The following is a 15,572-nucleotide window of genomic DNA, read 5'->3' on the forward strand; positions in this document are numbered from 1 at the left end:
ATTTTATTCGGGAAAATAAAGCTAATTGCAAAAAAGAAAAGCACGGATAGAGAAAAGTTTTCGTGTTTTGCAAAACCAGAGCTGGGTATTTGAAAGACTATATATATAGTATTGAAGTTAAGAAAAACAACAACTCTCCACGACGATTAATAATACCGTAGATTAATAATAGCGACGGAACTACAAAGGCCGCTTCTGTTCCAAGCCGAACAGTTTTCACCCGCGCTCTCCGTGTCGATTTGTCGAATTTACGGAAGCACGGAAGGTTGAGGCAGGCGTAAGACATAACAGACGGACGTGGCGTTGTTCCGCCCTGCGTCGCTCGGTTGTCAAGGTTTCAGGCAGGTGCCCCAGCCGCGCGGGGGGTCTGTGCTCCTCGCCTCGCGGGGGTCTGTGCTCCCCGCCTCGCGCTCGAAGAAGCAACGCGCCTCCCCTCCCCCCCCCATCAATATGGCTTCGGCTGGGGCGGGGATGAACGAGCGCGAGCGGGACGGCTGCCGGGAGCTGTTGGAACTGCTCCAGACCGACGATCTGCTGGCTCTAGCGGACACGGTGACCAACCGCCTCGTGCAGCCCAGCAACCGCCAAGGTATCTTAGGGGCTAAGAACAGGGGTAGGCAACCTCGGCTCTTTTATGACTCGTGGACTTCAACTCCCAGAATTCCTGAGCCAGCTTGGCTGGCTCAGGAATTCTGGGAGTTGAAGTCCACGAGTCATAAAAGAGCCGAGGTTGCCTACCCCTGGGCTAGAAGGACCCGGTATCCTGATGAGTTTGAAGAAGGCATTTTGGGCCTCCGCTGGAAAGGTGTACTTCTTCACTTGAGGTTCATTTAATTCAGCCTGGTATTTCCTTAATGACCACTTACCGGAATGAGATATTCCGTTTCCTCAGCCCTCCCGTAGCCTAGGCGGGGGTTCTTCTTCAGGTGTGCCAGAAGTATGTGGGCCTGCAGCATCCTTCAGCTGTATTCATACAGTGAGGTTTCTCTCCCGCCTACTGGCGAGGCACGGGTATTTTGCCGTAGAAATTGCCTATTAACAGATAACCTGGTTTGAAAATAGCTTGAAAACTGACGCCAGGCCCTGTGACTTCTATTCATCAACCATAAGCGAGTTTCTTTAAACAACTTTGAAAAAAGGGTGATGGTGGCACATGATGTGGAACAAATGTTTGTTCCATAACCAATTTCTGGCTGTTGTGGTTAAGGTTATCCAGAGTAATTTATGGAAAATATATGTGATTCTCTATATTTTTGAAGCACTGTTCCTCTCAGCATTGTGTTTTGGATACAGAATCAAAACGTTCTTACCTTTTTTTCAAAAATGTATTAAAAGTAACATTTTTCAAGCTAATGTTCCTTTTCTTTTTAAAAGATTTTTTAAAAGCGTTGTGGTAGGAATCAAGAAGGTAAAAACAATTTATCGTTTTGCTAGGGTAGGCTTTTCTTTTTAAAAAAGCTGTTTCAATAAAAATCTTACCCGGAGAACTATTGCAACTAAAATTGCAGTAGTTTTCCCACCCTGTTACAGAGGAAAACTGTCAAAAAACCTGTCAAACCATTAGCTATATATTTGTTTGTAATTTGTTTTTCCTTGTGGTCTTCTGACAAAATATTTTACTAATTAAATATATTAGCAGATAAAATCAGTGTATTATTTCAGTATAAAACAATTTCTTTGTTCAGATACTATTTATAGGTCAATGGGAAAGTAATATGCCCCAGAGTAAACCATTATGATAAAATCATTTTGTGCTGGCTCTATTATTACTTGAATGATGATTTCATACAGCTTTCATATCAGTAATAGCACATCTACAGCATATTATAGTATATCTTAGAGCTGTCTGTAACTTGTACGTAAATAATAATTAAAATATTTGAGCAATATTAAAGTGAGTGATATTCATGATCCTGCAATCTTTGAGAACCTTATAAATTCTATTTAATATACTTATGCACATAATTAAAAATGCACCAATTTAATCAGTTTTCTTCTGATTGCCAGACTAAGCAGAAATACTCACTTTCCATTCTATCTTTACAGCCAAAATAAAGCTTCTGAAAATGTTCTGCTCACATTAATGGTGTGTACTATTGGTCTATATTTCAAAATACACCAAATGAAGAAACAGGTCAATGTTCAAAATAGTAAATATGATTGTTTTTTGCATTATTGACCAGTTCTTTTGCTAATGGGGCGTTTCATTGGCCATGGGGAACACATTGCTTTTCTCACTTGGGATGATGAGACTTGATTATAGGAATCTTTATTTTTGAGTGGGTGAAAGAGTTCTACATTTTCAGCAAATCAGGAAGCTGATTCTTTAATCCAGAATTACTAATGATTATATTTAGCAGATCTTTATAGAATAGATTTTTCTGTGCTACGTCTTTTGCTAACCTTTCCCCAATATAAAATTCCTTTCACCTCAGAGAAAGAAGGAACAGCTTCAGCAGCAAAATTGCCATCTTTGTTACATATTTATAATTTAGAAATATATTTTCAGAATTTTACATGGTTTTCAATCAAATTACAAGTTTTCTTTTGCAATAAAATTAACTTTAGGTAATATACCTATTTCTGAATTTGTTTATAGAAGCCATAAATGTCATCTTGCTGTACAGTCAGAGTGCTGAAGAGCTGTTGAAAAGAAAGAAAGTATTTCGAGAGATAATCTTCAAGTACTTGGCAACAAAAGGAGTTATAGTGCCACCTTCTTCTGAAAAACACCAGCTTATTTATCGTACAAAGGAGTACTGGTGTGAAGGACTGGAAGTTTGTGCTTCAGAGCAAACATATACTAATCCTAGTATACAGGTGAGGTACATAAATAATAAGCAATGCCAAAAATATTTTACAATTATATTTGATTATTGAAACAATAATACATTTAAACTGCTCTTCAGTGGATTTGCAAGGAACATTTGTGATTTATTTTATTCATTGCCAGCCTCCCTGTTGCATAGCAATCTTCTGCCTGAGTTCATTGACTTTATCTCTCAGTTGGCAGAGAGGTCTTGGGAGACTTCAATCTGCCTACCATGGGAATTGGGTCTGAGGTTGCCAAAGGGTTCATAGCCACCAGGACAGACATGAGAAAATCCAGAGCCTGGCACTGTACTGTGTGATCTGAAATTGGGGGAGCTTTTGGTATCCACTTGTCATGGTAAGATCACACCCTGATTACCATGGGATTCTCTGACATTTCCATCTACTGCAAGTAAGTTAGACCCATTAGATTACTTCGTGCCTGGTAGCTGATGGACCTTGATGGGTTTCAAAGGGGTCTGTGGGTTGTTTCTGCTGCTCTGTTGCATGATCCATCAGAAGACACAGCCACCACTTGGAATAAGAGAGCAACTGATGTCTTGATCTGATTGCGGGAATGCAACCTCTAACCCAGGACTTTTCAACCTTTTCACCGATTGTACCACTTTTATGATATGGCAATATTCGAGTACCACCAGTCGGCTAGCAAGGTGTCAAAAAGTGATAAAGTACAACAGTTCACTTAGTGACTGAAGTTACAACGGCACTGGAAAAAGTGACTTATGACCATTTTTCACACTTATGACTGTTGCAGCATCCCCAGAGTCACATGATTTACATTTGGATGCTTGGCAACTGATTCATACTTCTAATGGTCACAGTGCCCCAAAGGTCATCTGAATCCCCTTTTGCAACCTTTTGACAAAGTCAATGCTGGGGGGGGCGTGGCCAGCTCAACGTCTCTCAGGTTGGGTGCCTGTGGGGGCAACTGGGGGGATGGATCCAGAGGTCTCCAGTGGAGAGGGGTGGGACTGGGGTGGGCACCAGGGCTTGGTCCACCAGAGGAGCCTTACTGTCCCTCTTGGGCAGTGGGGGGACTCCCGGACCGTGGCACGGGTTGCCCGGAGCCCTGGGCAGTGGAGGACAAGCACCCAGCCTGGCCGTTGAGCTCCTGGGGCACCAGGACCCTGCAGCTCAACCCAGTCCAGCCCCACTTCCCTGAGGGGGCGCTCGCCTGCGCTTACCTCCTCAAGGCTGCTGCTGCTGCTGTGCTTACTCTCCCTGGCCAGGTTGCTCATGGTGGGTGCAGGAGGGCAAAGTGTGTGGGTCAGAGGGAGGCCCACTCTCTCTCCATGCAAGGAGACCCGGCTTTGTAACCAAAGCATCTTTTGTGATAGGGTGAGAGACCACCAGGATAGGCCAAGAGGAGGGGGCAAAGGGATGGTGAAAGGGCAGCAGGGCTGCTGGTGGCCAAGTGCTAAGGCAGGACTTCTCTCATTACAATCTTCCTTCCTTCCTTCCTTCCTTCCTTCCTTCCTTCCTTCCTTCCTTCCTTCCTTCCTTCCTTCCTTCCTTCCTTCCTTCCTTTTCCCCTTTTTTCCCCTCTTCCTTCTCCTTCTTCCTTCCCCTCTTCCCTTCTTTTTCTTTTTCTTTCCTCTTTCCTTTTCTCCTTTCCTGTCCCTTCTTAGATCCTAAAATGCAAAAGGGGAAACATTTCTCGATGCTTCCTTGTCTTGTGATCAAATGCCACTTTTGCTAGTAGTTTGTGGCCATTTAAAAGATTGAGAAAAACCAGGCTCAGTTTGTCCCATGGTTGCATTTAGTGGGGGCGTCCATAGACAACAGTACAAAGTTGTGGCTGTGATAGTTGACCAGAACTCCTCCGTTTTTTATGTGCAACAGCTTTAGCATTTAGGAATAGAGGTACCATATTTTCCGACGTATAAGACGGCCCGGCGTATAAGACGACCCCCTACTTTTAAGAAGTTTTTCAAGGTTTTTTGTCTTATACGCCGGAAAATACTTACATGCCCTGCCCTCCCTGTCCATCGCAGAGGAGGCAAAGGCCCAACTGGCCCCGCCGGCCCTCCCACTGCTCCCGTGCTTCTGCTGGCCCCCGAGACGCAGCGTTTCCCGGGCGGCAGGCAGCGCCGGAGGGCAGCCGCCACCCGCCACGGCCGGTGCCCCTCCTGCTTCCCCCCCCAGGCCTTGAACTTCTCCCATTCGGCGCAGGGCGGGGCAGCTCCGCCCGCAGCCTCTTTTTCATGTGCCGCTTCCCTCTCACCGTCAGCCGAGGCGCGCTCGGCCCGGGCTCCCAGTCCCTCTTCCCGACCGGCTTCCCGCCCTGCCCCTCATGGAGCTGGACTGGGCGTGCAGCCTCTCGGTGTGGCTGCTTTTCCTGGGCAGCCTGGCGGTGCGGCTCCTGCGCTCGGACCTGTTGCTGAGCCGGCGGCTGCTGCTGCGCATGGGGCTGCTACCCCTCAGCGCCGCGCTCACGGCGGCTGCCTGCTGGCTCGTCTCGGCCAGCACCGCCCGGCGGAAGCACAGCGTCGGACGGGAGCAGGACTTTCCTGCCGGCTCCCGTCCGACGCTCTTAGGGAAGAGCGAGCCGGCAGGGAAGTCCTGCAAACGCACGCGCACGCAGGACTTCCCTGCCGGCTCCACACTCTTCGCAGCAGCCGGGGAGTGCGCGCGTGCGCAGGACTGCCCTGCCGGCTCCCGCCAGATGCCACCCACTGATTTTCCGGCGTATAAGGCGACTGGGCGTATAAGACGACCCCCCAACTTTTGAGAAGATTTTCAGGGGCTCAAAAGTCGTCTTATACGCCGGAAAATATGGTAGCTTAGTTGCTTTTCTCTTAATACATAATCCTTAAAAGGGCTTTTCTGTAAGGATCCTGCCTTGGTCAAATTCAGACTGAAAATATAGCAAAGGAAAATATTTTTCCCCACTCTGCTTTGTCCTGTTTTCCCCACTGGAAATGGCTGTTAGCAATACACAAGGTGGGGATACTTTCCTAAGAGCTCACAATTCAAGAATACCAATGTTAACTTTGATTGCCAATAAAGTTCTGTCTGTGAATTGCTCTCTCCTTTGAACTGGGGCATTTCCAATCAAGTTGCCTCTCCCTCCATCCTTTCCTTCCTTCCTTCCTTCCTTCCTTCCTTCCTTCCTTCCTTCCTTCCTTCCTTCCTTCCTTCCTTCCTTCCTTCCTTCCTCCCTCCCTCCCTCCCTCCCTCCCTCCCTCCCTCCCTCTCTCACTTTTGCTTGTTTTTTTTAAGCTGCCAGAGGCTCCAGGCAGAGGTGGCAACAGGCAGGCTGTGGTGGGCAGAGACTTCCCATTTTGATCTCTCCCCCCCCCCCCGTCGTTGCCTCTGCATGGCTCTCAGCTCACCTCTACCAGACCCGTGTTTGTGTGTGTGTGTGTGTGTGTATACGCACGGGGGGTTGTCTAACCCCTTGCAGCCTGCGCCCTCAACAGAGATCTTATGCGATAGCAGGCTGTAAACTAATAGCTGTTTTTTGGAGTACTTGTTTCTTTTTCTCAATGTGCCGCTGATCGCATTGTGCCCTGCCTCCTTCAGTTTTTGCTCCCAGCCCCGTGGAAGGCTGCAAGAAGCTCCCATCACAGTTTCTCTTATCTCTCCCATTCTTTTCCTCCCTAGTGTCACAGTGTGGGGCTGCAAGGAGTGAGATCCCCCCACGTGTACACACACATGCATGGGTCTGGGAGAGGTGAGCTGAGAGCCACACAGAGGCCCTTCAGGAGTAGAGACAGCAATGGGGGGGACGGGTCAAAATGGGAAGCCTGCCCGAAGCGTCGGGCAGCTTAAAAAAAATAAACCTGCAAAGCGCTCAGAGCGCAGTCCCCAGGGATGCCAGCCCTTGCGGGCTCGCTCACCACCTGTGCGTGCGCCCAGGGGGTGGGGCAGGGGTGGGGCTGAGGCGGCAAGGCAGCCTGTCACTGGTTCCAGGGCTGCCCCATGGATCAGTCTGAGCGCGTTCTGGCTTTGATGGTAGCTACGAGGTTGTAAATCAGCACCCGGTCGGCCTGGTCTTGCCTCTTTTCTTTCTGAGTGGTCAGCATGGACGCTGGGTGCTTGCCGCCCCCTGGGTGTGCGCCCAGGGGATGGGGCGGGGACAGCCCCTCGCTGGCCCTTTCCCACCAAAACCTCTTTTTACATCCTTTCCGCTCTACCCCCTCCTTTTCCGTGCATCTCAAGCTACATGCTACTTTTGGAAGCACCAATCAGCTGGAGCCTGGTGCTGATCTTGGGGCTTTTGCCAAGTCCCAACAACCCTGCCGCTCCAGCTGTCTGTCTCTCTCAGGCTTGTGCAGTGCTGCCACCGCTTCAGCTAATTCCTCTTCTCCCCCCCCCCGCTACCACTTCTCTAGGATGGTTGCGTACCACCTGCCAGGTACCAAAGTACCAACGGTGGTACGTGTACCACCAGTTGAAAAGCCCTGGATCCTGTAGTTCATAAAGGAGGTAAGAGGGCTGAAAAGAAATGAATGCTGTGGCATTCAATAGGGGATGAACTTGACTGGACGCAGGTTAGAGCTGCTAGTAAGGCCTACCTTGTGATAAGAGCAGCAATGCATCAGTACTTCTCCACCCTTATGTGTCTTCTGATAGCCATCCTATTCTTTTGGGTAACACATGCCCTCTTCATGCAGAAGAATTTGTTCAATATCTGCTACACAAATTCACTTGAATGTGCTGAGAGATGGATGCTGCAAGTATGAAGAGATACCTGGGAAGGTATCTTTCCTGGCTATCTGGGAACCATTTGAGCCTGTTGAGCTGATAAAGTGTACATAGTCCTTAGGACTCTGAGCTTAGCCACCAGCTCTTTAGATCTATGCCCCTCTTGGCTGGTAGAGGGATCGGGGGGATGTTGTGTAGGTGGGTTCTAGTGGTCATAAATTCTTTGATTGAGAGGGTTGTTCCGTTACTTCTTAAAAAGGCCATGGTTTGCTCCCTGAGGAAGTCACTGATGGACCTGTATGGGAGAATTTTCTTACGGTATCGAACCTTCCCTTTTTTGAGAACATGATTGAGAAGACGGTTGTACAATAATTTCAGAAGGCTCTGGATAAATTGGATTATCTAGATCCGTTTCCATCAGAATTCAGACCCAGACAAATGGGTTGAATTTTTGAATTTTGTCTGCTAAGGGCAGGATGAGTTTTGCATCCATATTTACTCTGCTTGATTTTCTGGCTGTTTTCAATACCATCAACCATGGTATCCTTCTGGGCCAACTCAGAGGATTGGGAGTGGGTGGCATGGTATCATGCTGATTTGCCTTTTTTCTTAGGGGCAATTCCAGTTGGTGGTGATGGGGGGAGAGATCCTGTCCTTGGCCCTTACTGTGTGGAGTGCTACTGGGTGAGCTCATTTATTGCCATGGGGTGAGATACATCTCTGCCTGTGGCAAACTAGCAATTCTCTGGATGTCGTATCCTGCTGCCTAGACACTGTGAGGGTCTTATTGGGAAATAACAGGCTTCAACTGAATCCTGGCAAGTCTGGATAACTGAGTTTTGGGGCTCACCATTTCTAGACTGTGCCTTATTTGGTGCTGGATGAGATTGCACTGCCCTGCACAACTCCTGTGTGCAATCTGGCGATTTCCTTAGACTCACAATGACTGCAGCAGGCGGCAGTTGTGGCTAAGAGACGTTAGTCAACTTTATTGTGCATCAGTTGATCCCATTCCTGGATCAAGTAGCTCTACTTACTCATCTAATCACCTACTGGTTGGACTACTGTACTGTACTTTACATAGAGTTGCTCCTGAAGAGTATTTATAGTGGGTAGTTATGCGTGATTCCAGTAGAAGACGTTACATTTCTGCTCCATGGCGCCATGGGTTACTAGTCTGTTTATGGGCCCAATTCAAGTTGCTGTATTTGACTTTTAAAGCTCTACATAGCATGGGACCACATCACTTGGGTGACCACCTCTCTTTAATTACATCTACTTATCCTACTAGATCCACCAGAGAGGTCGTGTTGTGCATCCCATCAGCTGGGGAGCTTCATTTGGTGGGTCCTAGACAGCAGGCCTTTTGTGTTGTGGCTTCAGCTTCATGGAATACCCTTCCCACTGAAGTGACACTAGCTTCATCTCTTTTTAATGTTGCTGAAGCTCATGACCTGGTTGTGTCATGAGGACCCCAGGGATCTAGCAAAATATGATGATGACTCCAGTGTAATTAATGTCTATTCTTCACCTAATCTGTTTTTAAGAATTTTGTTTTAGTTTTATAACTTTTATAATTTTAATTTTATAATTTTTATAGTTTTTAATATTAGTTTATGTTATTTTCAACTCTATTGTATGCCACCCAAAGTCACTTGTTTGTGAGATGGACAGCCGTGTAAATATGACAAATAAATAAAATTGTTCACTCATTTTTATTATTATTGTGTTCTACTTATATGGAATTCAAAAATATTTTTAAAAAAACCCTTTTCTTTGTACCTGTTTTTGTATTAGTTTCTAATAACTATCTTTTCAATTACAGAAAAAACAGGATTGTCCTATAAATTATATTTTATATGTAATTCTGAAAAGATGAAATATATTTTTTCCTACTTTGATATTGACCTTTAAAGCCCTACATGACATGCCTTGATATATTACACACACATATAAACACTATAAAATGTCACTATTAGCTATTAACAGATTAAAAATAAAAATATTCAGGGTCTTCAAATAATTCACAATATCCTTCAACTAATTCACATTCACTCCACAAAATTCATCTTAGGGTCTTTTACTTAATTCTAAATTTTCATAAATGAATAAGATTTTTCAAATTATGTTAAAAAGGTACTGAAGCTAATAACCTGTTTATATATTTTAGAGATACATTTCATAATATATTTAATGGGGCCTTAGTAATTTGAAAGAAGTAGACGTAGAAAATGTTTGTCTCCTCAGTTATAACTCACTGAGTTTAGGTACGAAAAACTGCATTTTGCCTTATTAAAAGCCACTGCTTTTTCTTGCAGAGTCATGTTGAATATTAAAAGATTAAATCAATTCAGCTACCAGCTGGAAAATACTCAATATAATTGTTTGAAAGGAGTTTTAAAATGGATACTTTCAGTTACTTTCCAAGCTTCTGTTTTTTGCAGAAGTCATAAACATTTACTTCTACCATAGAATTAATTTGAAAAAACTGACATGTAGTTTTATCAAATTTTATGTAATATAAATAACAGTGGATGGGCAGCAAACATTCTATGAAGTCATTCATGATTACGCTTAACTAGTTTTTAGCAAACATGTTTGAAATGTTTCATGAAATGGTTTGCAGTGCATTTGTTCACAGTCTAAATAGAACAGGTATGTCAAACTCGTGATGTTGCATGACGTATTGAGAATTTTTCCCCATTGCCAGCAATGGGGTGGGCACGGTTTCAGTGTGATGCATCCGTTTGCGGGCCAGCAGTTTGACATGCCTGAAATAGAACATAGAAAAAAATTATTTAAAAAACCCATAAATCTTCCATTTGTTTTATAAAATGGATCCAAATAAATTATTATTCAGGTACTTAGGCAGTACATTCATAAATACTGTTTCAAAGCAAGACCATTTTTCTGTTACTGTTCTGTGAATTTTTTAGGATCTTTTTAATTATCTCTTGTTATTTTATAAAGTAAAAGTGACTATTTTATTCTACTTCTGTGTTGTTTCTTATTTTTCAGCAACCAGAAGATGGAGGAACACAAGGAGATCAAGAGGACAACAAAGAGTGTCACAATCTGGCAGAAGAATTTTGTCAGTGGTATTTTAGAATGCTAAATTCTCAGAACCCATTGATTGGAGAACCTCAAGAAGAATGGGGACCACAACATTTTTGGGGTGATGTAACCCTAAAATTTTGTTACAACACGTCTGAACAAAACATGGAAGAGTACTCAGGTGCAGAATTGGTGAGCCTTCGCTTGCTATCATTAGTGAAAGAAGAATACCTCTTTTTGAATCCCAACTTGAATGCAGGTGGCCTGAAGTGTACAGTTTCACGATATGGATTAGTTGTGGTAGCAGTAGCTGGCACAGTTCATAGAAGTACTTCTTGTTTGGGAATCTTTGAACAAATCTTTGGCCTCATACGCTGCCCATTTAGGGAGAATACATGGAAAATCAAGTTTGTCAATCTAAAGATTGTTGGCCAGAATGCCATAGAGCCTGGGGCCCATATAGAAAGACCATGCATAAAATATGAGCAAGAAGAACTGCAGGAATTTTATGTGTCAAAGGAACTTGCCTTGATTGAGCCTCAAAAGTACTGAGGATTCTGTTTTGCAAAATGAGGGAGAAAAGTATGTGGACCTTGGAAAATACAGCAGGAGAGCATACTCAAAGCATTCAGTAATTTATTTCTTTTTTTTTGAATTCTTGCTTTCCTATTGTGAGATAATGCTGACTACTGATCATAGAGATTTGCTGCTGGTAATGGTTGGCTTGACTCTTGCCCCCAAATTTACAATTGGAAAAATTACTTTGGCAGGTTATTTTCTAAATGAGAAGGGAGGGAAGGTGAGAAGATACTCCTACTTTTCTGTCAATTGCTGCAAAATATTGGAGTGGGTGTGGTGGGTGGGGGTAGGAGCAAATAGCCAGAAAGAATCAAGTATAAATGAGTAGGATAAAGCATTGGAAATGTAATATTGTCATCTTGACTACTTGTAGCTTCTCTTCTCCCCCCTTAGGGGTAGAAGAATAGAGAAGTGTGATGAATCTGTTATGTTTGCAAGAGATTCTTTTGCCAAAGACTTAATTTTAAGTCTTAGTTAAATAACCTTTCACAACCTAATTTTAGGCTTGTACAGAACAAAGCATTTTTGATAGAATTTTCTGTTAAGATAGCGATGTTATTAAAATGGTTATTATTTAAATTAGTATCATATGTGTGAAAAGGTTACAGCAGTGCTAAATTTAATAGAGGGTTTTCATGGGGAATTTGTGAAACAATGCTGCTTTCCTTTATAAAATACTTTGAAATTTGTTATTTGACTTATCTGTTATGTACAACCCTTATTCATGTAGCTATTTACCTATACCTATAAATACTTTTTAAAATGCAGGACAATTGTGAAATTATAAAAAAACATGCACTTTATTTGTGGCAGTTATTACAACTAGTTTATTTCACTTATATTACTTTTTATTCTTAATAAAAGTTGCAATCTTCCAACTAATTATAAAAAGGCAGTATTCTTACTTTGTTGTTGTTGTTAGTTGCGAAGTCGTGTCCGACCCATCGCGACCCCATGGACACTGGAAACTGAAACTGAATGTTGTATTTTCCTACTTCTGCCCCTTTTTATTAGGGAGTCTTTTTAAGAGCTTGTACTGACATCTTTTTATCATTTCTTTTTAAATCAAAATCACAATGTAAGAGTTGGAAAACGTGAAGGTTATTTAATCCAATTTGGTCTGGTTCAGGAATCTACTCCTACGTTATCTTTGTCAGATACATATCCACATTTTGTTTATATATTTCTAGCTAAAGAAAATTACCACCTTCCAATTATTACCATTAAAAAATTGTTTCTGATGTCCAATCAAAATATAAAAAGGTAAAGGTAAAGGTTCTCCCGCACATGCGTGCTAGTCGTTTCCGACTCTAGGGGCCGGTGCTCATCTCCGTTTCAAAGCCGAAGAGCCAGCGCTTGTCTGAGGACGTCTCCGTGGTCATGTGGCTGGCATGGCTAGACGCCAAAGGCGCACGGAACGCTATTACCTTCCCACCATAGTGGTCCCTATTTTTCTACTTGCATTTTTCGTGCTTTCGAACTGCTAGGTTGGCTGGGACGAGTAACAGGTGCTCACTCTGCTATGCAGCACTCGGGATTCGACCCGCCAAACTGCCGACTTTCTGATCGACAAGTTTAGCATCCTAACCCACTGAGCCACCGCGTCCCTTAATCAAAATATACTTCTTTATGATTTAAGTAAATTGTTGTCTTTTGTGTATGTTCCAGTTTGTCAATGTCCTTCTTAAAATATGATGCCTACAGATTCTCAGTATTCTAGTTATCAACACCAACAGAGGAACAATGATATATTTTAATCTTGATACTGTACTTATATCAATAAGCCTATGGTTATTTGCATTTTTATTTTTGCTTTTTTTTGCAGCTGCATCACTGTTGTCTCATGTAGGAAGACAAAGCCACTGCACATACATTCTTATCTTATTTTTCCTTCCAGCAACTCTGTGGTATAAGCTGGACAGATAGTATGACCCAGAATCATCTGGTGAACATCGTTTGATGAGGATGGATAAATCTGGATCCCCCTGGTGCTAGTCTAGCACCTAACCTCTGCCACCATGCTAGCTTTCAAATTTGTAATTGGAAATTTGTAAGGAATTTGTATTCATGCTGCTGAAGTCTCCCCATTCATGTATTTGTCAAGATCTTCCTGAATGTTGGGATAGTCCTTGGAATCTTTGCTATTCTATCACTCCTCTCATGTTTTTGTTGATCCTGTATTAAGTACCGGTAGATTTATCATATGTTGAGCAGTACAGGGTATTGAACAGTACCTTGTAATATGCTGCTTCACACATCCTTTCACCTTAACCTGGAACCATTGATACATACTTGTTGGGTATAATATGATTATACGGTCTGCTCTGTATCTAATAGTGTTGCAGGCCAGCTCATATCTTTTTTTTCCTCTATTGCCAAATGTTCTGTCCACCACATTGCCGTGGTTAACCACTAAACCATTCATTCTACCCAAAAAGATCGGATTTGTTCAGCATGACAGCTTTGGATAAGCTTGGCTCTGTCAAATAATGCATTATTTTTAATTGTTAAAAATAATTTGTTCCACAGTACTAGTATTACTAGATATCAACATTAGTTTTGTAAATTATCTGGGTTCTTTTCACTCCATCACCAGCTTTTTGAAGAGAAGAGCTGTGAAACGACATCTGCATATTCGTTCAAGACTGATGTAACTGAGTTGGTTCTGTAGAAATTCATTCATGGTAGCTTAGTGCTTCCATATCTTTACTCATCTTGGATTGCTTGTTCCTCTTGATATAAATTGTTCTGCTTAACTCCATTTGAGTCCAGTTCCCATCTGTTCTCAAAATAAAAATTCAAGAACACAAATTTCTCATGAATGAAGGCAATCATATGTATCCCAAGATAATATTACAAGATCCAGTTTGGGTTGGTCTTCTAAGCTTTTGGACTTGTGCTGGAGCCCATCTTCAGGGAACTTTTCTCTACTGGAATATGTGCTTTAGGCTATTCTATGACTCATATTTATGTGGTGCCTTCCTATTGGTTGACAGGTGTGTTGATGGTTGGCAATTGGCTGTTGTTTGTGGTGCCAAGCCTTCAGCTTCTAAGTACCTGATAAATTGGTGGTAAATCAGCACTCCTGTTGAATGACAAGGGGCCTGTTTCGTAGGCTTCAATAATTTCTCTAGCTATCAATCAACCAATAGGAGGACACCACATAAATAGGACTCATAGAATAGCCCAAAGCACATATTCCAGTAGAGAAGTTCCCTGAAGATGGGCTCCAGCATGAGTTCAAAAGCTTGGAAGACTTCTGGTTCCAGTGACTGACCCAGTTTGGATCTTACACCAATTTCTCCCTATCATTTGTTAACCATCCTTTCATTTTTTTGTTAGCAGCAGGCTCACAAATTTGCTTTTTCTTCCATTACTACTGATACAACAAAAAATATTTGTTTTGTGGTCTTCAGTTTTTCTTCAAAGCTGTTTCTTTTATGTTTAAGCTTTTCTAACTTGATTTCTGGAAAATATTAGCCATCTTCTGATTCCCCCTTAGTTCTACCTTCCATTTCTTACGTCTTTTAGTTCTTAGCTCAGTAGAAACCTCCTTGTATACTGTAAATCCACAGTAGTATTTTAAGGTATTCACTGGGTTTCCTTCTTATTTGAATAGTGTACAATAGTACTTCTAGTATCTTATTTTTGAGGAACTCCTAACCCACTTGCACTTCCTTTAACAGAATTTCTGTCCATAAAATCCCACATAGTGTTTCTTCTACCTGGTTCAGAAATTCAGTATGCATGTGTGCTTCTGCTCAAAATGAACTTCCTTTAGAATCTGGCAGCCATGACATGATCACTTCCTCCTAAGGTTCCACTGTTTATACTTAATCAATTAGCTCTTCCTTATTACTTAGTATCAGATCTATGTAAGGCAGTTCTCTTGTCAGTTCCTCAACTTTTGAAAAATGAAACAGATTTTTGTGTGTGTGTGTGTGTGTGTGACCCATACAGTTTTGGCAGAGTTGCCTTTCAGGATAATTGAAATCTCTCTTCACTGAAAGTTCTTTAATCTAATACAGAAGGGCATTTATCCATCTTCATCCTGGCTTGATTATCTATAGTGCAGCAATTTCATTGATATTTTCCTCTTACCTTTATTGTTACCTGAATGCTCTTTGCTAGACTTTTATGGTCAAATTCCTAGATCCTTACATGAAACATTTCCTTCACAAATAATGCCAGTTTTGTCAGGAAGCCTGTTCATTTGAATTTGGCTTACCCTTCAACTCTTGCATTTAAGTCCTGAGTTTCATCCTGCCAGTTTTCAGTAAGGACTACTAGATCACACACGCCTTTTTGAAAGAAAGGGTTTAATTCTTGCTATTTGTTTTCCATATCCTAAGAATTGCTGTTGCTGAGTGAGATGGTTGTGGGTTTTGCCCCATTTTACGACCTTTCTTGCCACAATTCTGAAGTAAATCACTACAGTTAAGTTAGTCACATGGTTG

The 15,572-nt window shown here is 42.6% G+C and overlaps 1 protein-coding gene across 2 annotated transcripts; it reads left to right on the forward strand.

Annotated features, from left to right (window-relative positions):
* Positions 1 to 15: 15 nt before the first annotated feature.
* Positions 16 to 11,999, forward strand: LOC308667427 (uncharacterized protein C3orf38 homolog). Of its 2 annotated transcripts, none has more exons than XM_081326636.1 (3): positions 16 to 589; positions 2,600 to 2,820; positions 10,501 to 11,999. In XM_081326636.1, exons 1-3 carry the CDS (start codon positions 451 to 453, stop codon positions 11,086 to 11,088), a joined length of 948 nt encoding a protein of 315 aa, XP_081182762.1. In that variant the 5' UTR covers positions 16 to 450; the 3' UTR covers positions 11,089 to 11,999. The 2 variants fall into 2 exon arrangements, with proteins under 2 accessions (XP_081182762.1, XP_081182763.1); XM_081326637.1 differs by lacking the exon at positions 16 to 589 and adding an exon at positions 904 to 976.
* The last annotated feature ends 3,573 nt before the right edge of the window (positions 12,000 to 15,572 follow it).

The sequence above is a fragment of the Vipera berus genome (assembly GCF_964194415.1).
Source record: "Vipera berus genome assembly, chromosome: 4".
In the NCBI taxonomy this organism is placed as follows: Eukaryota; Metazoa; Chordata; class Lepidosauria; order Squamata; family Viperidae; genus Vipera; species Vipera berus.